Source organism: Alnus glutinosa, chromosome 7 (assembly GCF_958979055.1).
Source record: "Alnus glutinosa chromosome 7, dhAlnGlut1.1, whole genome shotgun sequence".
NCBI lineage: Eukaryota > Viridiplantae > Streptophyta > Magnoliopsida > Fagales > Betulaceae > Alnus > Alnus glutinosa.
In genome coordinates this window covers 13,516,473-13,538,717 of record NC_084892.1, presented here as the reverse complement: position 1 = coordinate 13,538,717, position 22,245 = coordinate 13,516,473, and the positions used below count along the sequence as shown (strand labels likewise).

The 22,245-nt window shown below is 38.4% G+C and overlaps 2 protein-coding genes across 2 annotated transcripts; one reads left to right on the top strand and one right to left on the bottom strand.

Annotated features, from left to right (window-relative positions):
- Positions 1 to 408: 408 nt before the first annotated feature.
- LOC133873263 (uncharacterized) lies at positions 409 to 1,402 on the top strand. The gene is made up of 3 exons (XM_062310989.1): positions 409 to 454; positions 598 to 774; positions 1,035 to 1,402. The coding sequence occupies exons 1-3, from the start codon at positions 409 to 411 to the stop codon at positions 1,400 to 1,402; spliced, it is 591 nt and encodes a 196-aa protein (XP_062166973.1).
- A 17,451-nt stretch (positions 1,403 to 18,853) lies between these two features.
- Positions 18,854 to 21,679, bottom strand: LOC133874292 (probable aquaporin SIP2-1). The gene is made up of 3 exons (XM_062312178.1): positions 21,234 to 21,679; positions 19,320 to 19,580; positions 18,854 to 19,214 (listed from the first exon to the last, which is right to left on the bottom strand). The coding sequence occupies exons 1-3, from the start codon at positions 21,516 to 21,518 to the stop codon at positions 19,050 to 19,052; spliced, it is 711 nt and encodes a 236-aa protein (XP_062168162.1). The 5' UTR covers positions 21,519 to 21,679; the 3' UTR covers positions 18,854 to 19,049.
- Positions 21,680 to 22,245: the final 566 nt, after the last annotated feature.

Sequence of the window (22,245 nt, the reverse complement as noted above, 5' to 3'; positions counted from 1 at the left end):
ACATTTATTATATTTTTCAACCTCTATTTCATAAATAACATGGGTTAATGACCAACAACACATTTGTTGCATGCTATTTACTTCTTTGCAACAACATTTCAACGGCTCTCTACTATTTTATTGTATTTCAACAACATTTATTATGTTTTTCAACCTCTATTTCAAGTAAGTTACTTCTTCATGGCATGCGTTAGTCTCAAAGTGCACTTATTCTCCTTCTCTTTGTAACGACGCACTTCTTCAAAGTGCTCAAAGATTGGCTACAACATTCACACATAAAAAACACTTTAAGCTTTTTATTTTCTACACTCTTTATGGATCATTCTTTTACAATTTTTGACTCTTCATCCTCTGATGACGAGTTGGATATTATTTTAGCTTTTTTTGTTGAAGAAGAACGATTACGTAATGAAAGATGCTCAACATCGTGCCTTGGTTTTGTTCAACGCCGTAGGTTCATCCAGCGGAATTCTTTGGAAGGGCACCAACGCCTTTTCTTAGGCTATTTTGCAGAATCGCCAGTCTATCCTCTTAATAAATTTTGAAGGAGGTTTCAAATGTAACGTTCTCTATTTAATCATATTCAAATTGCAATAGTAGCTCATGAACCATATTTCGTCCAAAGAAGAGATGCTGATAAAAAGCTCGGACATTCTTCCCTTCAAAAGATGATTGCCGCACTTAGGATGCTCGCTTATGGAGTATCAGGTGATTTTATGGATGAATATTTGAGAATTGCAGAAAACACTGCAACACGGTGTTTGCAATATTTTGGTAAATCAGTTATTTCAATTTATTTTGACAAGTACTTGAGGTCACCAAACAACAATGACATTACTAGACTACTAGAGGTGAATACAAGATGAGGATTTCAGGTATGTTGGGGAGCATCGATTGCATGCATTGAAAATGGAAGAATTGTCCAAAACCCTAGGCATATATGTTTTCTAGTCATATTTATGAACCAATAATCATTTTGGAAGCTATGACATCATATGATCTTTGGATATGACACGTATTTTTTTGGTTGCCAGGGTCTCATAATGATATCAACGTGCTAGAACATTCTTCTTTATTTATCGAGCTCGCTGGAGGGCTTGCTCCTTCGGTGAACTACTCAATCAACGATAATGACTACACAATGGGATATTATCTCGCTGATAGTATATATCATTCATGGTCAACATTTGTAGAAACAATTCATGCTCCGCAAGGAAATAAGAGAGAACATTTTGCAAAAACTCAAGAGTCAGTAAGGAAAGATGTAGAACGTGCATTTGAGGTGCTTCAAGCAGGATTTGCAATTGTGCGAGGAGCTGTGCGTTCTTTCGATCATGAAATGCTTAAAACCATCATGATAACGTGCATAATATTGCATAACATGATTGTTGAAGATGAGTGACATCTATACCTTGGAGCAAATGATTTTGTTTACGATCAACCCGATGAAAGTCTCTACAAACGAGTGCCGCACACTGTGAATCAACAACTTAAGGACTTCATTGAACGTCATCATCGCATTAGAGACAGAGTGACTCATTCTCAACTGCAATCAGACCTCATTGAGCATTTATGGCAAATACATAGCCAATCGTAATTTTAAATTTCATATTATCGCATTATGTTTTTAGTGTGGAATTGATTGAACACAGTTGAATTTTCACACAGGATCTCTTTATAGTACGACCCAACTTTATGTTATCATTATCGTTGATTCTTGGGATAACGTAGAAATTTTGGATATGAGCCAATGAACAATAATGGCAATGGGACCATAATTTTTCTTTTGCCACTATTTTCCACTTGCTAAAATTAATGAAGTTGGTGCCTCTTATCTGTATCTAGTAGTCATTGCCCCTTTGTCAATCTTTTAACAAATGCCTCAAAAGTCAGAACACTATCACTTTTGTGGTGCAAAACTAAGAAAATTTAACCACATTTGTTAAGTGATATTTACATAGTTTGATGTTCATATAGGAAAAAAGGAAAAGACCCACAAAGAAGAAGCCAAACAGGGTTTTGGCTATGTCCACCACATGAGGATCACATTATTGGCATCACAATAATGCAATTTAGTTTATCATAAGAACACTCAAAAAATAAGTAGAAGAGATTATTGGCATAACAATTACATTAACTTTGATTTAACTTCTTGAAGCTGATACTGGGGTAACCATTAGAAACAAGATTTTGATCATTTATCTTTCTCTCATGGTTTACAACAATCCCTATGAGAGAAAGTACCATGTCAAGCTGCAAATGGGGACAAAAGAAAGCCCCACAAAATACATCTTTCACTAACTAACCAAACAAACTATTGGACCATGTTCACAAACTAATTATTTAGTCCACAAAATAGACTTTCAACAAAATACAACCCAAAAAATACATCAAACACATGTAAAAACATTTAATCAATCTCAAATGGGAATGACCATACGTTTTTCAATGATTTCCATTTGACGTGAACAAAAATATGCTTTTTTCATTAGAGACATGCTGCTTGTATCCATAGTCATAATTTCCTTGTCCTCTCTCGATTGCTCCATCTCAAGCTTTTTTTTTTTACGAAGAAGATTAGCCTCTTGTTCCCTTACCTCTCTAGATTGCTTCATCTCAAACCTTTTTTTACTAATAAGATTAGCCTCTTTTTCCATTTCCTCTCTCGATTGCTCAAACGCAAGCTTTTATTTTGTAAGACGAATATACTCTTGTCATTCTTCAATTCAGTGATCATGAGATTTCTTTTTTTCTTCCTTGATATCATTAACTACCTCCGCAAGATTTGCAGACATATGGTCTTGCCTCCTTCGTGTTTTCTCTCTCTTTTTGGGCCTTGTTGCCAATTGGCCTCTCCAAGTTTACAACCACTGATGGAGACTCATTGTCGTCCCCTAAATGTATCAATTTGAAGTACAAGAAGGTTCTTGTACAAGTGATTTTTTTTTTTTTAACTCCTTCGGACAAAGTTCGTTTCCATTTTGGATGAAATCTCAATGTATTCCAACAATGTTCAAAATTAAATGAGCCATTGTGAATGTTGTGATACATTACCTTCGCTTCCTCAATCTAAAAAATTAACAAAGATTCAATAATTAAAATATTCATACTAATTAATCATTGGCTCATTGACTTTAAGGTATAACAATCCATTCGTACCTTGTCTTGTTCAGTAACTCCACTTGGATGCCTTGCTTTGATTTGAGCTATACATCCACAAAACTTGTTGGTGGCAACTTGGATTGTTGACCACCGATTCGTTAAAAAGTTCACAGAACATTCACAAAAGGTAGGCTTCTTATGTTCATCATACTCCGCATGAACTCTCATCCAAAATTTTGAGGCTTTTTGGTCAATACCATGAATTGCATCCATACTAGTAGTGATCCAAGCCGATACTAGTATCTTGTCTTCTTCTACACTAAAGTTTTCTTTTTGCAGAATTTTTTTAGTAGTGAATTCAGTTTGAGGTTGGAGTTGAGTGTTTTGGGAATCAATGTTCTCGTGAAAAGAAGCCGGCATATATGCATTGTAACCATAATCTTCCTTATGTATGAGAGGGGTGAAGAATATATCATCATTCAAATCCATCCTTAAAAAATACAACACAAGGCAATGAAAGGGCAATCAAACATTACAAGTGATGTAATGAAATGACAATGGATAAAAGCACTCCAAGTATAAGTTTCTTGAGTAGATGAATAAATAAATAAAAAGAAGCATGCTTTTCTTGCAATAACATATTTCTAGCTCTTGCCCCATTGTTGCAGGAAATCCACAGCTCAATCGAATGCACCTAAACTTCAATGGAGCTTGCATAAATCAAGGGACGAAATAACATATGAACTAATCAATTAACTTTTAGTGAGCTAATTTGAGGATGATTTCAGAAATGAAATGCCGAAATAAATAAAAGAGATGACCGAAAAAGGTGGACGACAAGCAAGATATGTGGTCACTTATCCAGAAAATGAAAAGAATCCTTGTCACCTCAAATGCTACTCCCACATACAGAGATAATGTAAATAGACATGGTTATATTACTAGATAGATCTCATTGCTTAAGGCAAAAGGGAAACTAGAGTAAGTACTCTCGTAACATAGTAGACAAATTAAGTACTTGGGAAGTCAACGAAAACCAGGCGTGGAGTATATGTAAGGGTGCCCTGCAAATGTTTTACAACAATGTTGTTAGCAATGTGTCTCTACAAAAACTATGCAAGTTAGAAATGACAAAAGTAAGTCTTTAGGTTTACTTCAAATCAGTTCACAATGTTCTAGCATGAGACAATCTCAAGGGCAAATATTTCTCCATCCTAAGAAAGCATAAATACTAAATGGGAGAAAGCATTGAAAAAAAATAAAATCAAATGTATGAGAATAACAATATAATGAACTAGCTTCTTTTATCTTTTCTGATGTAGAATTGTAATGGAAATGATAATGATAAGTGGTATGTACCTTAATGACTCAGTGCTCTAGATGATGCTGAGCTTGAAACTTTACTAAAATAGAATTTGTCTTGCGCTAGGGTTCTCAAGGGCACGATGGCAGCCGCCGGGGGCTCTAAGGGCCCTCCGACGGTGGCGGGGAGGACTCGGTCTTTTGCGGAGTTGGTGTCGGTACCGCCTTAGCCCATCCCTGAGGTTGTGATTCTGTTTCGATCTCACCAGGTTGTGGATGGGGAGGTTTGCGTACGGTTTTCCAGGGACGAAATTGAGAGATCAGCGGCCCCGTTTCGGTTTGCTATGGTGATGAAGTTTCTGAAGCAACGACCCTCTCTTGATCGGATCCGTGCGTTCATTAATGGGCGTTGAGGCCTAGTCTCTCAGCCGGTAGTCTCAGCGATGCGGAAGCCCAGAAACGTATTCGTTCAATTTGCTTTGGAGGTAGACTTTATCAAGTCTATGTCCCGTGAAAGCAGCGAGATTGATGGGGTCAATTACCGCAATTTTCAGTGGACGGTGGACTTCTCAAAAGAGGTGGAACCTGTGATGGCACCAGTTTGGATTAATTTGCCGAGGCTTGCTCCGAATTTCTATCAAGAATCATACCTGCGGAATATTACAGCTCCGGTTGGAATTCTCCTTCGGAGAGACAATGCTACAAAATGTGCGACGCACTGATGGGGCTAGGGTCTGTGTTCTAATGGATATTTCCCAACCACCAGTGCAACATGTGTGGATTGGGATGCCTCGACAGCCTTCCAGTGTGCGTCAGGAAATTAACTATGAAACCCTTCCGGCCTTCTGCACCAAATGTAATACACAAGGGAATAATATTGGTACTTGCAAGCTGTTGGTGAAGGACATAGGGAAAAAGAAGGAATCGGGTCTTGTATGGAAACCGCAGAAACCCAAAGAAACAGAGAAGGTGGTCGTCTTGGGGGGAAATAGACCCTCTGTTTCGGGGGAACCTGTGGGAGATGATTTGGCTGTCAAGGAAAATAATTTTGAGGCAAAACATTCTGGGGTGAATAAGGAAGTTGCTGTCACGGAGAGTGAAAAAACTGGAACGTATGGAGGGGAGGAATGGCTGACTAGAAGTGAAGAAGGGCTGTCCAAGGATCAATGGGAGTCAATGGCAAAAAATGATAAAAGCTTAACTGAGATGAGGTGTGCTGAATTGATCATAGAGGGAGCTGCTTTGGAGGTTAATATTAACATGGATTGTACGATGAAATCTGTGGAGATTGGTGGGGATTCTGGCAATTCTGGAGGGGCTGGCCTGCTGAATGATGAAAAGGAGTATGATCCTATATCTATAAATGGCTCTCTGGATGGTGTTATATTGGAGAATCTAGATGATAATGTTGAGGAGTTGGCCAAGGAAAATCTTGGGTGGAGGAGAGTCGAAAAAGCAGTCAAACCTGTGATGAGGAGTTCAGGGTCTGTTTCGGATTCAGAGGGAATATGTGTGTTACCGCATTTTGTGAAAGAAAAAGATGGTGTTTTGGATACTGAAATTTTGAAACCAAAGCTAAGATCTAGTATGAAGCTACGCAATTCCTCACAGGCTCCTAGCAGGCCTGAACGGATTGATCAATGTTAGACAACCTACTGTTTTGGAATTGTCGAGGTCTCGATTCCTCGAAGACTAGATTACGTGATATGCTAAAAGTTTTAAAGTCGAAGATTTTAATTATTGCGGAGCCTTTTCATCAAGATTGTAAACTTGCACGTTGGCAAGGAATGTTGAATTTTGATGTGTCTTATTCGAATGGTGATTCGGGTGGTAAATTGTGGATATTCTGGAAAGATGAGGTTCAAGTTAATATTCTTCAGGAGTCGAATCAGCATGTTACTTTTCTAATTAACTCTTCTTTGCTCATTTCTGCTGTCTATGCTAAATGTAATTACATGGAGAGAAGGCAGCTCTGGGATAGTCTTCTGTCTTTTGGAGTTTTACAAATGCCTTGGATGATTATTGGCGATTTTAATACTATTCGTCATGATGGGGAGAGAAGAGGAGGATGTCCACGTCTGCCAAGGGCAATGGAAGATTTTTCCTTTTTTATTCAAAATGGTGGGTTGATCGAAGTGCCTTTTTCAGGAAATAAACTGTCTTGGTGAAATGGGCGTGGAGGTTTGACTCGTAGTTGGGCTCGTTTGGATAGGGCTTTGTGTAATACAAGGCTTTTGGATAGATGGTCGACGGTATCATTGAAATATTTACCTCGAAAATCGTCAGATCATGCGCCTATGTCTCTTCGGTTGGAGAGTTCGGATAAGAGGTATGGTCCTAGCATTTTTAGATTCCAACAGATGTGGACGTTGCATGAAGGTTTTGGGGAGTTTGTTCATAATCTATGGAATGAGGAGGTGGATGGAGCTGGTTTGTGGAAACTTGCTTATAAGTTGAAAAAAGTTAAAAATGCTCTTAGAAGATGGAATCGTGAGGTTTTCGGTTGGACTACGATGCACTTAAAACGACTGGAGGAAAAAGTTGAGCAAAAGGAAACTCAATTGCAAGAGTCTTATTCACAAGAAGTGGAAGCGGATATGCTTGAGGCTCAAGCGGAATTAAACACTTGGATGAAACGAGAGGAAACCAGAATTGCTCAAAAAATTAAAAATACGTGGATAGGGCATGGGGAGGTTAATGCTTCTTTCTTTGCAACTTTGCAGACTAATAAGAGGAATATTATTAATTCGATGAATCTTCCAGATGGTAGAATGAAGTCTACGCCGGAAGAGATTCATAATGAAGCGGTAGTTCATTTTGCTGATTTTTTGGGTCGCAGGGCTTCGGCGTTAGTACTTAGTTTATCTGATATTATACAAGAAGAGGTGAGGGAAGCTGAAAATTTGAACTTATGTCGGAGTGCAACGAAGCAGGAAATTAAAGATGCCTTGTTTGATATACCGATTAATAGCAGCCCTAGCCAGGATGGTTTTACTTCTGGTTTTTTCCAACATTGTTGGGATTTTATTCAGACAGACTTGGTCGAGGCAGTCAGGGACTTTTTTGCAGGTACGGCGTTTCCGAGGTATTACACCGCTTCCTTTCTTGTTTTAATTCCGAAAGTGGCGGACCCATGTTCCTTTGATAAATTTAGGCCTATTAGCCTTTGCTCGGTTGTGTATAAAATATGTTCAAAACTGATTGTGAATAGATTATCTGCTATTTTGTGTCGTTTGGTTTCTGAAGAGCAAGGAGCCTTTTTGCCTTGCAGAAGTATTTTTGAGAATATAAGTCTTACACAGGAATTGGTTCAAGACATAAATAAACCAATTCAAGGGGGGTAACATTATGATGAAAATTGATATGGCCAAGGCTTATGATATGGTAGACTGGGAATTTTTACTGCAAGTGCTGAATGCGTTTGGGTTTTCCTTGGGGTTTTGTAAGTTGATCTCTAACTGTGTTTCTTCTTCTTGGTTCTCTGTGGTGATGAATGACACTTCTAAAGGTTTTTTTAAGGCTGGTAGGGGTCTTCGCCAGGGGGATCCTTTATCCCCTTATTTATTTATTTTGGTGGAGGAGGTGTTTTCTAGATTGTTGCGGAAGAAAGTTCAAGATGGGACTATTGGATACTATTTACAGCCTAGAAAGGGCCCTTTAATATCCCATTTGCTTTATGCGGATGATATGGTTATTTTTTCGACTGGTAGAAAGAAAGATGTGAGGAGCATTTTAGAAGTTCTTGATACCTATGCCCAGTGGTCTGGTCAAGTGGTCAACGCCTCGAAATCATCTATTTTTTTTTTTTCTAACCGTATTCTAGATTCTAGGCGTCAGGAGCTGATTCGTGTTTCTGGTTTTTCGATGGGAAATTTCCCAACGCGATATTTGGGGGTTCCCATTTTCCCTGGTAGGGTTAAATCTTGGTATTTTGATGATTTGTTGGTTAAAATTTCTAAAAAAATTGAGGGTTGGAAGATGAGATATCTTTCTGCTGGTGCCAGATTACTTCTGATTAAGCACGTTCTTTCAAGTTTGCCAGTGCATTTATTATCAGTCTTACCAGTTCCCAAGCAAATATTTGGGAAGATTAACAGACTTTTTAGTACGTTTTTCTGGGGTTCGTCTGAAGGAAGGCCAAAGAGGAAATGGGTGTGTTGGGAATCGGTTTACAGGCCCGTGGATGAAGGCAGCGTGGGGATCAGAAATATTATGGATGTCTACAGCTCCCTTCAATCCAAATTTGCCTGGAAATTCCTCTAGGAGGATACCGTATGGTCGTGTTTCTTTAAAGCTAAATACGTGAAGAATCAACATATTTCCCTTGTCGACTCCTCTAAAGGCTCTAGATTTTGAAAAATGCTTATTAATTCCATTCCCCTGGTTATTGACAAGTCCGTTTGGCATGTCAAAGATGGGAACCTATCATTTTGGCGGGATAAGTGGATGGAGTTGGGTCCTATATGTCAGAAGGTTCAGATATCTGATTCGCCTTTATTAAAAATAAAAGATTGCATGGTGGAAAATAGTTGGGATGTGGACTTGGTTGTTCAGCTAGTGGGTCAAGAGATTGCTGATAATATTTTCTCTCAGATTGATGGAACTAAACCAGGAATGAATCGGTTAATATGGCTTGGTAGTAGGGATGGGAGATTTTCAACAAAAAGTGTTTGGGACTGGCTTCATATTTCGGTTCCAAAGCACCAATGGACAAACTGGATTTGGCACTTTGCTTTACCAAAAAAAATTTCAGTTGTTGTGTGGAAGGCGATGACTAATAGCTTGAGTGTAGACGACCGGATAAGGTGTATTGGTATCTCTTTAGCCTCAAAATGTGAATGCTATCCGCAGGGCGACTTTGACGACCTGGATCATGTGCTTTACAATGGCAAGATTGCGGCTACGCTTTGGCAAATGTGCTCTAGTTTCCTGGGTATTCCTTATGTGGCTATTCGGTCTTGGTTGATTACTGTTGAAACTTGGTTTCGTAGATCCAAAAAATCCACAAAGGTTGGTAATTTGATTGGGTTGATTCCCTGTATCATTATTTGGAATTTATGGATATGGAGATGTTCGGCTCGAATGGAGGGACAAAAGGATTGCTTTAATGTTTTGTGGCGGAAGGTTAAATACTGGATTCATTGGGTTGGCTTGAGGCTCAGGGATACCGGTAATTTGCATCATCGTGATCAAGCAATTCTTAAAGATTTAAATTTGCTGGCTGTTTCTCTTTCGAAAAGTAATTTCATTGCAGTTTCTTGGGAGAAGCCAGAGCTGGGTTGGTTCAAATTAAATACGGATGGTAGTAATTTGGTGAATCCGGGGATTTCAGGTGCGGGGGGATTGATTAGAGACCATAAAGGTAATCTAATTGTTGCTTTTTCAGAGTATATTGGTATTGGTTCTAATAATAAAGCAGAATTATTGGGGGTTCTAATTGGTTTGCGAAAATGTAAGGCGATGGGTTTACGTAATATTGTTGTTGAACTTGACTCATCTCTGATTATGACTTAGTTCAAGAAAGGTAGTTGTTGGGTTTGGTACTTGGAGGATTTTTGGGAGGAAATAGTTTTGCTCCTCAGTGGCCTGAATACTTGGTTTAACCATGTGTTTAGAGAGGGTAACCAAGCTGCGGACTGGCTCAGTAAACGTGGTAGTGCGGGGATTATGCATGATTATAATTCGAATAATATTTCTAAGGAACTCAAAGGGATTTTACGGGTAGATAAATGTGGTTTACCTTGCTTTAGAATAAAGTAAGTTGTGTTATGTCTTTTATGGGATGGTTTCTTTGTAAATCCTGTGATTTTTGGATGTTATCATGGTATTCCTCCGCCAAAAGTGAGGCTTTTATCTAATAAATTTGGGTCGGGATCACTATTGGACATGTGATCTCGTCTTTTCTTAAAAAAAAAAAAAAAGTAATGGAAATGATAATGAATTGTAGAGTAAAAATGGAAAAAGAATGGAATATAATGAGAAAATATGAGATGCTGAATTGATTGTATCTGGTTCAAGCCCAGATAAAGCTCCAAGAAGGGTGATTTGAGCTCAACCCCAAGCTCCAAGAACTATAGTTTCTGAAACACTTAGCAAATTCGATCCCATCTCTACACTCCCCTTGGACTTAAATAACAAATATCTTCTAACTAACTAACAAAAGCCCACTAGTACAATTATATCCCTAACACTATTATACCTCTTACAAACAGAGTTTTATCACTAATTAATAAGACAATTATAAGCAGAAAACGACACATAATAATCTCAAAAAAAAAAAAAAAAAAAACTCAATTCAAAAGAAAAGGAGAAGGAAATAAAAATTGTGGTTGAAAAGTGTGTACTTCTTTTATATAAACATAGAGAACCTTAATTATATTTTGCTAAATTTTCTTTCAATAACAAGGAGCTAATGTGAGGATGATTTCAGAAATGAAATGCCGGATTGAAAGGAATTCAAATTTAGTAGGAGTAAGCTAAGAGTAGGAAATACCTCTTATTTGGAGAATCTCAATCAATTACATGATGGGATCTTGGATTTATGAAAGTTGAGAATTAACACGTTGAGCAGTCCATTGTAGATCTTAAGACGGTTTGCGATAACCATGAACAGAGGAAAATTTTGGAACAAAGCAACGAAAATTGGACAACCTCCTAATTAGGGTTGGCAAAACGGGTTTGCAGGTCGACCCGTTTACGACCCACAACCCGTTTAAGTTAGACCCAAACACGACCCGTTTATATTAATGGGTCGGAGCTCCAGGCACGACACGACAAGGCAATTTTCACGGGTCACCCGACACGACCCGTGAAACCCATAATGGGTCGTTTCCAAGCCCTCAAATCACAACCCTCTGTCCTCCCTAATCCGTCTTCTAATTCTCTATCTCCACCGCAAAAATCTCAAAAATCAACCACGTCTAGTGTGGATGAAGATGTGCTCTCTGCCAGATTTGTTGCTCTCAAGGGCTCTCACGGAATTCTTGTGGATCCCAAGTTATCATCCTCCGATGATGATGATGATGCTGCTGAGGATGAAGAAGATGAAGTGGAGAAGTTGATTTAGTGGGCCAAGGACGCCGCTCGTCTCGAGCGCTCTCCTTCGTCCGATGACGACAGAGCGACGCTGGCAGCGATGTTGGCAGTGAGCGGAGAGCAGAGAGAGAGAGAGAGCGTTGAGCAGGAGGAAGAAGAATAGGGGGTGGCACTGAAGGAAAAAAGAAATTAGGGTTTTTTTTGTGTGTGTTTTCTCTTCTCTACCTAGGGTCGTTTCCACGCGGCACACGTTGCACACTGTTCAAAGAAAAAATCAAAAATTTTCTTGGCTGTGCGATCTTATAGCAGAATGGACTATTGAGTGAAGAATAACAACTCCTTTCTAGCTTTCCTCTTGTCTTGTCATTTCAACTTTCCATATAAATGAGTTTGAATCCTTTTTCATTTCCTTGAGCCCAGTGTAGTAGTGCACTGTGTTCATTAATGCTTCTCTACATCCTAGGCTAATCACATTTCCTTTTTCTTTTCTTTTTTTTTAATAAAAAAAAAAATCGAGTCTGGCGGGTCACCCATGGGTGACCCACGACACGACCAGCCAGGTAGAAATAAACATGTCATAAACGGGTCGATTGGTTTATGACCCAAACCCGTTTAAGGTAAACCTAAACCTGCTAATTTCATGTCGTGTTCGTGTCGGGTTGTGTCAAAATTGCCAGCCCTACTCCTAATTTAGAAATATTAAGAACCAAAAAATTAAACAAACACTTCCACAAACACACATATCTCTATTATTTGAACAAATCACAGAAACCCAACAAATCATTTACCCATCAAACTTAACCCGTGAAGAACTCACTGAAGCTAATATGTTCTCAAGCACTAAAACTCATCAATGATTCACAAGAGCACACTCAAAGTTACTATCAGAACAAGCAAACTCAATCCAAATATCAAAGAGCACATCAAAATCCCCTCTAAAATTTCGGCCACCAGCATATACATCCAACGAAATCAACACCCAAATTCCACTAAAATTCAAAATCAATTAACAGAAGAGTATCAACCCATCATAACAAAAATTTCACAAGGGAAGAAAAATGAAGAGTCTTACCTAGCTTTGTCGTTTCTCTAGGCCATGTGCCTTTATGAAGACATCCACTCCTTTCACCTTCTTCTCCTTCTTCTTCTTAGACTCTTGGCACTCTCTCTCTCTCTCTCTCTCTGGTGCGACGGGAAGCAGGGGCGGGGAAGGGGATGGGTTGTGCAGCTAAGAAATAGGTTCACGAACCAGGTTCACTCTCTGCGACCAACATGATTTTGATGAAACTCAGCTGATTTTGACGATTTCCTCACGAGTCCTGGATGAAAACAGAGAAGAGAGACCATAGAGAGAGAGAGAGAGAGAGAGAGAGAGAAGACCTTGAGAGATAGAAGATGGGGGAAAGAGCAGACCTTGAGAGACAGAGAGACACATAGACGAGAGAAAGAAGCGGGAGAGAAGAGAGGAAAAGGAAAAGGTAGAGGGAAAAGGAAAAGGTAGAGGGAAAAGGAAAAAAAGGAAAAAAGAAAAAGAAAAAGAAGCAACCCTATTCGTCATTTTCGAGCCTGAAATATACAATAAAAAAAAGAAAGATGTATGAGCAGTGCAATGCTACAGGTAGCGTTGCATTGTTCACAAATGCAGCTTGGATCTACTCTAGCGTTGGGATACATAATGGGATGTAATGATGTTTTTGTGAGTTTGTTATCTATTATAGATTCACAGTGGGTTTACATAACCCACTGTGAGGCTCTTACATAGGGAGCTAGTCTCCCTTCATTATCACAAGTTTCTCTCATTTCTCTCTTGAGAGAATTTGAGAGAGTTGAGAGCAAGGCAGCTTGTTACCGAGAAGAAGAGAGGAGATAGAGAGAAAATGAAAGGAAAAAGAGGGAGAAATGAGGAAAGAAAAAAGGGAAAAGAAGGAGGTACGAGGGAATAGTGCTCTCGGGGTTTGAATACGCTATTTTACAAAATAGCTTGGTGAGCCCTTCTAAAGTGCCCTCTTTTACACTTTAAAATCTATTTATTTAATGACAGAAATTTCCTTCAAACCAGTTTGTAGGAAATTTCATACAATCCACATATAAGATTGACATGTATCCATTGGCATGTAAGAAACACATGTTGTTTTAATAGCATTAATAAAAAAATATGTCATTCTCACATGTTTAAAGGACACATGCTACTCTTATATATGAATTGTATGAAATTTCCTACAAACCAATTTATAGGAAATTTCTGTTCTTTATTTAAAAGTAAGTTGTTATAATGATCAATTTAATTTATAGAGTTATATTTAATGTTTTAGAATAATGCCTTAATATAAAGTTATTATATTCAAATTATCGTTGAAAAAAATTATAAAAGCTTTGTTGTAATGACCAAATGAAATTTGAAATTTTACAATAGCGTCGTTATAATGCCTGAGTAACATTAGTGTATTTTAATAATAACTATATCTTGAATAAATAAAAAATAACAATAATTATATCTATGCCGTAGTAATACCCATGTAAAAATACGAATAAATACTACTTTGGTCATCTTAATGCCAGAGTAACAATATCATGATATAAATATACCTTCATAATGCTCAAGTGACAATATGGCGTTATAAATATACTTTCATAATGCCCGAGTGACATTATGACCTCATAGGTACTTTGCCAAAATAAATAATCTTAATATAGCAACATGTTTTGGATAATAAAATAAAGGGTTAAATAGCCTATACACCCATGTGCTTTACGACCTTTATTTTTTGCCCCCTCAGTTTTCTTTTTTACCGAATTTGGTACCTATGGTATGGGAAAAAACAGAAATTGTATCTTCGTCTAATTTCCTGTCCAAAACTAACGTCTAGCTATGTTATTCTACAGTGTTGGCGTGCATGCGCGACATCTGTCCCCGTGGTATACCTCAGCGCTGACGTGACTAACATTTTTTTTTAATGATTTCTTATATATATATATATATATAAAAAAAAAAAATCTGGGGTGGCCCAGCCACTCCCTTTGGGCCACATGGGGATGGCCGAAACCACTCCCATTTGGCTTGGGGGTGGCTCGGCCACCCCCATTAGGCTTGGGGTGGCTCGGCCACCCCCGTGGCCCATAGGGGTGGTTCGGCCACCCCCATGGTCCATAGGGGTGGTTCGGCCACCCCTAATGGCCAAAGTGAAAAAAAAAAAAAAAAAAATTAAGTTTTGGCCCTTGGGGGTGGCCCGGTCTGGAGGTGGCCGAGCCACCCCCAACTGCCAAAACCTAATTTTTTATTTATTTTTTTTTTTTCACTTGCCACGGGGGTGGTTCGACCACCCCTTTGGCCAAAATGGGGGTGGCCGGCTACCCCCATGTGGCCTAAAGGGGTGGCTCTAGATTTTTTTTTATTTTTATTTTTTATTATTTTTTTTTATAAAAAAAAAACCTTAAAATTAAAAATCACAATTTTTTTTTTCCCAATATATACTTCTGTGGTTTTATACATTTCATGATGTGCCCCATGTAGTTTTAATAAGTACCAGAAATGGTACTTTAGTTTTGTAATTATATCACAAATGGTACTCACAAATAATATTTGGCATATTTGGTATGCCTGTTTTGAACCAAAAGTAACATATATGTCTGTCGTGTATCAAAATAACATGTTGACAAGAATTGAACCCTTCATAAAAGAAAAAAAAAAACACAATCAATCATGTGTAACAATTGGAAACATAAAATTATATGCGTGGCCAATTGATATAACCCAAAAAATGAGCAAATGTTTGTTACTTAAACACAAATTTTTTTTTTCCAAAATATACCCTTGTGGTTTTATAAATTTCATGATGTGCCCTCTGTGGTTTGAATAAGTATCAGAAATGGTACCTTGAGGGTGGCTCAGCTAGGGGTGAGCAAAAACCCGTGGACCCGCCCCATCCTGCACCCCCCGCCCCGCCCTGCCCCTAAAAACACGGGTTTTAGTGTTTTTTTTACGGGTACGGGTTGAAATATGGTATACTCGTGAGGGGCGGGGCGGGTTACGGGTTGGGGCTTTAAAAAATTCCGGGGACCCGCCCCACCCCACCCCTACCCGTAGGAAGAAAAAAAAAACGAAAAAAAAATTAAAAGACCTTAACCCTGCATTGCCTCTAGAGTCTTCTTCATTCTTCTCTTCTCTTCACTCTATGTTGAGTTCGTTCAGCATCTCTTCTTTGTTATTCTCTTCTCTTCACCCAAAGAACTGAAAAGAGAAAGCAAAGGAAAGGAAAGGAATGGCTTGCAGTTAGATGGCTCTAGAACTAGAAGGATATATGGCACTGTGGCAGTCACTTGTGAAGTTGGAGTACAACTGGAAGCCTAGAAAGTGGAAACATGCATTGGTTCAATTTCAAAAGAATTAAAACGCATGGGTATTTAAAAAGGTGAAAAACTGTGCGTTTTGAACCAACGCAATGGCTCACAACTGTAAGCCATTATTTGTCTCGAGATACCCACGGACCCATCATCTTCTGGCACGTGGACTTCTGGATCCTTCCTCAGCAAGTCAGCATAATCTTCACGGTTTTCGTCTCCATTTTCTTTGTTTCTTCATTCTTCTCAACATACTAGTCCTTCTTTCGGCGCCCCATGGAGATCGAAACCGCTCCGTATCCTTCTTCTCCTTTACTTCTAATCTCCTAGATCGACTCAGATCTCCTCCGTTTCTCTGACTCAGATCGATCTCCCTCCAAAATCAGCAAAACTCGCAAAAGCAGAAACTGCCCCGCCCTCCCCCATGACCCTGCGGCTTTAGTGAACAAAGTTGTGGTCACGGGAGGGATTTTTTAAACCCGCAGGGTCGCGGGGCGGGGGCAAAAATGGCGGAAATCTGCCCCCCTCTCCCCCGCCCTATGCTCACCCCTAGGCTCAGCCACCCCTTTGGCCAAAATGGGGGTGACAGCCACCCCATATATATATATATATATATATAAGATATCATTAAAATAATAAAAAAAAATGGTAGCTACGTCAGCGTTGATGTGTGCTACGGGGACATGTGTCGTGCATGTACGCTGACACCTGTAGGATGACATAGCTGGACGTTAGTTTTAGATGTAAAAATAGACGAAGGTACCATTTTCGTCTTTTCCTATACTACAAGTACTACCTTTAATAAAAAGTAAAATTTAGGGGGCAAAACATAAAAGGTCGCAAACCACACGAGGCAGTAAAGTATTTAACCTTAAAATGAAACCTAGGATTTGTGCTCATGCATTTATGTAGTGCCATGCATGGGCCACACACTTATTAGAGCATTCCTAGCCGTTTCCTATAACTAATACTATTACCTAAATTTAAGAAAAATGTAGAAAATCACAAAAAGTGACCCACAACAAATTCCTTAAGTTTTTCCTAATTAAAGCTTGGAAATGCTGCGGTATGTAACCCATTGCCAAACTTTATTATAATCATAAAAATATTCTCTCTCCTCTCACAGCTCTCCATGCAGGCTTCCTTGCTTCTTCTTCTTTATTCCAAGCTTTGCTGATCAGAGAAGAGAACAACGATGCCGAATAGAGATTTCCTATCAACACTCAACACCCAACGACGCCGACACCAAAGAATTTGCTCGTCTGTATCTTTTTTTTTTTTTCCATAAACTCTCGATCTCTCGCTCTCTCTCTCGTCTGCGCCACTCTACTGGCTAGCATATGGGATGTATGAGGGTTGTTCATCCCCTGGAGAAGGAGTTCTTTCTGGGCTAGCTTGGTTCATGGTTGCTGCATCATTGGTAAGAGTTGATTTCGATCATCGTCGGTTGAGCCGACGCTTTCCCTTTTTCGATGTTCACGTGTGTGAGGGGGCGTCGTCCTATTGGTTTCACCTGTCAAGGCGTCCTTGGTATATTGGGGTAGGTGATCATGTGATTGTCTAAAATGCTAAAGGGACTTTCATTTTACAACCTTTAGTTTGCACGCTTGATCTGAGCGGTTTGGATTTGCCTTGTCCCTTCTTTAGCATCTTACTTTCTAACAATTCCTTATGTATGGGTATTTGACCGAGTTTTGTGTTGGGTTGGTATTGAGCCTTCTCGGCTTAGGAGCTAGCCACCTTGATTAGCCACTAATGTTGGGCTTTTTTTCTTTTTTCGAATGGTGAGAAGAGGTCTGCTAGGCCTCCTAGGTCTAATCAGCCCGGCTAGTACCAGGCTTAGTTATGATTCATTGTTCCCCTTATGTCACCTACTTTGGTGATATCATAGACATAATTGTTGTCTTAGCATGGCGGTTGTAATTGCATTGTCGATTTCGGACGTCCAGATTGGATTGTTGAATCTCCTATATCTTGAGGGATCGATGGTTTCACTTGTTTTGTTTTGGGTAGCCGATCACTCGATAACTTGATTTGGAACTCATGGCCTTATTCTGGCTGTCCATTCTACTTTGATCGGCTACCCAACAAGAGGTGTTTTGAGGCATATGGTCACATACAGGCCAATTGCCTAATATAATCAAGAGTACATGACTATATACTAGCCAATTGACCAATATAATATGGGGTATATAACCATGTACTAGTCAATGGCCCAATGTAATATGAGCCATAGATTATCAACAATAGTGTGCTGAAATTACCTGCATTACCGGCTCTTAGCAATTACACGTTGATCAGGCCGTAGGCCTCTGCTTGCATTTTTTGGTAGAATCATGGCCGTTGAACGGCCTTCTGACCGTGTAGCATCAATCCTTTAAGCTTTCGTGAATGCTACTCTATGGGGATTGCGTTTGTCCAGTGGCCTTGTGATCATGCAACAACACAACAATCTTTTAATGGTTTGCTTATTGAAAGTAGGCCAGATAAGCCCCTCTTTTACTGGCCCGCTGACATTCGCTGTGAGAACCTCATTTCGAATTGGGCCCTCTTTCATTCTGAAGCAAATGTGGGTCTTCTTTTTGGGTCCCACCAAAAATCAGCCCTCACCACTGTTCACTTCGCATTTTAGTTCATTGCTACCAAAATTATGACTAAATTGCCTTAAATCCATCACCTACATCAATACTAAAAAGAAAGAAAACAAGAAAAAGTTTCACCATTTCACTACATGATGATTTGCCACATCTAAATACTGAAGATGCTATAAGAATGCACATTCTTTCTGATCCTGCTTCCCTTCCAGAGAGACCTCATATCGTTGTAAACATTGGCCACCAAAGATTCTCAAGCTCTCATTTTCTAGGATTTTGGGACTGTTCTTAACTTTGCCGTCACTAAATCCTTGTAAAAGAAGGTTTACCTCCCAATATGCAGTTCATGATACTTAATTCTCAAAGCCTTCTTATTTATGCTCCACGTTAACTGCAAGATACTCATTTGTTTCACACGTACGCAGAAAGCATGTGTGCAAGTAGAAACATTTATATTTTTGCATGAACACAGGCGGAGGAGAGAAACAGGAACATATTGGTGAATCTACTAACTGCAATGAATGATAAAATTACAAATGGATGAGCCCAAGGAAATTGAATTGATGTACAAAATTCTGTATGTTCCTTCAACTCGATCTGATAGTCTCTAACCATTTTCACCTACTCAAATGCTAAGAGATTGGATAAACCTACTCTTGAATACCAAGTGGAACTTTATCATTCTGATTTACTCTTCACATTTGCTTTCTCCTCTTTTATTGGCCGGACTACCAACTTAAATATCCATACCGCCAGCAGAGTCGCCTCTATTGGGGCAAGCCAGTACACAAGTATATGCTCCTTGGTTATGTGATCCCCGCGAGCATAAGCCCATCCCATCACCTACATTAATCAATTTCTATGATTTAAGTTTCTGCAGCTAAAGTAATGATAGGAAAAAAAAAAAAAAAAAAAATTCATAAATCAGTAAAAAAACTAGATGCTTACAGAAGCTGGATTCATACAACCACCAGTCAGATCAGAGCCAAGTATATGAAGAGTTAACTTGGAGACACTTGAGATCCAAGTCTTCATGATGAAACTACCAGGAATTTTTCTGGCCAGTCCAAGAGAGATAGTAACAATTGCAAATGTCAGAAAACCTTCGGTCAGTGCACCTCGATTGATGTCGACATTTAAACGTGGCCCAAGTCCTATTTCAGGGAAGGTCTCAATAATGAGCCTAACCCCAGTAATCGATCCAATCACCTGGCGAGTAAATATAAGGTCAAAAGCAGTGTATATAAGAAAAACAAGTTGCCTCCATGGTAGAAGGAACCAGCTACTACTGAATGATTGCAAATAATTTCCAAGGCACATAGTTTTGGCAAACTTAAATTATCTACTCCAAACAATATTCTCTCTGAAATTCCTAATTGAAGGACATGAGAAATAATCATTCTTTGTCCAACTCAGTATTTTCTCCCCCAGCCCTGCAGTAGCTTGTGGCTGTATCCTTAAATGAATTGAATCTCAAGATTGCAGGACATTTCACCCTAGTCCGATTGGCGGAAAAGGATGCCCGTGGTCCGTGGAAGAACACCAGAATAAATATAAAGAGGAAAAATCTTTGATGCATTGACTGGTTATATCCTACTTCTGTCTTTCATGTTTTAGCTCATCAAAAGTACGTAATCACACTGATCCCATTTCTTCATGATGCATGTGCAGTAAGAACAATAGCATGAGAAATGGATCAAACATGTGAAAAAGAGGATTAAAAAGAAACATTTTCTTTTTCCTCCACGTGACAACTTTTTTAGTACATTTTTTATTATGTTAAAACTATTTTTTTGATAAGTAAGAAAAGTTTTATTAGAAAAAACGTAAGGCACCTCTAAGTATATAGGGAGTATACACAGGGACAACTAAAGTCAACCCACATAAATCACCCAACAAAACCCTAAAGCCCAAAAGGAGCACCCTAGAACAGCTCACAAAAGAACCCAACATAACCCACAAGGAGTTAAGCCCTAAAACCCGAAAACTTCAAAACTTATCACAGACATGTTAAATGGGTAGGTTCTTCTATTATTTGTTTTTTTTTTTTTTTTTTTTTTTTTTTTTTTTTTTAATTTTTAATTTTTTTTTTTTTTTTTTTTATATGAATAGGTTCTATTATTTGTATTATAAGATAATTTCTCAATTATTGTTGTTTCCTTTTGTTTTAAAATTATTTCAGTTACTAAACATGAAAGAAAACAAATTATAGACTTGTGTCCTTCCTTGGCTTTACTAAGATGCATCTTCGTGCTAACTGCTAACACACAGACAGACAATAAAGACACACACACAACTAAGTATGCATCTTCGTGCTAACACACACACACACAAGCAGAAAGTATTATGTTTTTAGTGCCAAATTAAGCAGAAGGCCCCAATAAAAAGCTGAACTAAGATTTCAGCATTCCTTCTTTTCGGTAAGTTTCAGCTTCCCAAACAAAAGATAAATTAAATTAATTAAAAAAAAAAAAAAGAACACACCAAATCATGCCCCAGTTCATTTCTGAAAAAGAAAAAAAGTTTCAATCAGATTTCTATTTTGGAGCACAAAAACTTCAGATATCCACCCAAGTAAGCTTTATACAATTATTTCTCATGATTGAAGACAAGTATTCCAGTATTGGGAGAAAATAAAATGACAAAAATCCAAAAATCTTGTTTCCTTCACTTTACCGCGAACCAGACAAGCAAATAAAGCAAGCCCAGTTCGCGCTCCAATCAAACAAATCCAGTCGATAATCAGATAGTGCTTCAACACCCAAATAAAACAAAGTCAATTCACATTTCAATCAAATTAAGCCGTTTACCAACAAAAACATAGGTTCTAACAACCAAATAAAAAAGCACCAAAGAGGTAACCTGAGCTGGGATTCTAGCACCAACGTCAAAGAGGAAGCGGCTGAAATCCCCAGAAATGGCACCAGCCAACACCGTGAGAGGATTGTAGGCTCCACCTTTGGTAGTCTTACCCAAAAACGCGAAAAAGAACATGTTGATGATGGAGAGAACGCACTTGATAACCTCGCCACTGGGTTCATGGCCCAACTCCAAAACGTTGTTCACAAAGATCTTAATCAGAACCCCTGACCATACCCACATGAACGAGATTATGAAATCTGAGATCAGCAAAGCAGCCACAGCCATACAAGAAATCTGAAAGAGACTTCTTCTTCTTCTTCTCTTTTTTCTTCTCCTATTATTCGGGACGCTGGAACGCGCTCTCTCTCTCTCTCTCTCTGTGCGCGTGGAGATACTATAGTACCAGACTACCGGGGGCGATGCATGTGAACACCATTGCGGGTAAGAAGTTCTAAAACGCCAAAGTCTATAATGTGTCACACGTGTCGGTCTAAAAATAAAATGAATTTTAAATTTATTAATTAATCAAAATTTAATAGTAATTAATCACAAATTTAATTATAATTTTAAAAATTATATTATTTTTTAAATGAGATATAATTTCCTGCCAACTTTTTACATAACTAAAAATACGAATAATTATTCTATGTGACAGAGAATCATAGACTCTTTAAATAAAAATTAAATCACAACTATTATATAATTTTCTGCTACATAAGATAGTTATATTTTTAATTGTGTGAAAAGTTGATATGAATCAAGTTTCTTTTTAAATAGACACAAAAATGACTTGGGATGGACTTTTAAAATTACTTCAATTTTTTGTTTTTATTTTTTTTGTAAGTAAATAATATATAAAAAATTGCTTTAATTTCCAAAACAAGGAAACATACAAATAAAATAAAACCAAAATTTTGGAGGCTGTTGGATAATGACAAAAGAATTATTATTGGAATAAAAATATGTTGGTAATCAATGTCAAGACTCCTAATCTAGATTAGATTAGGTAAAC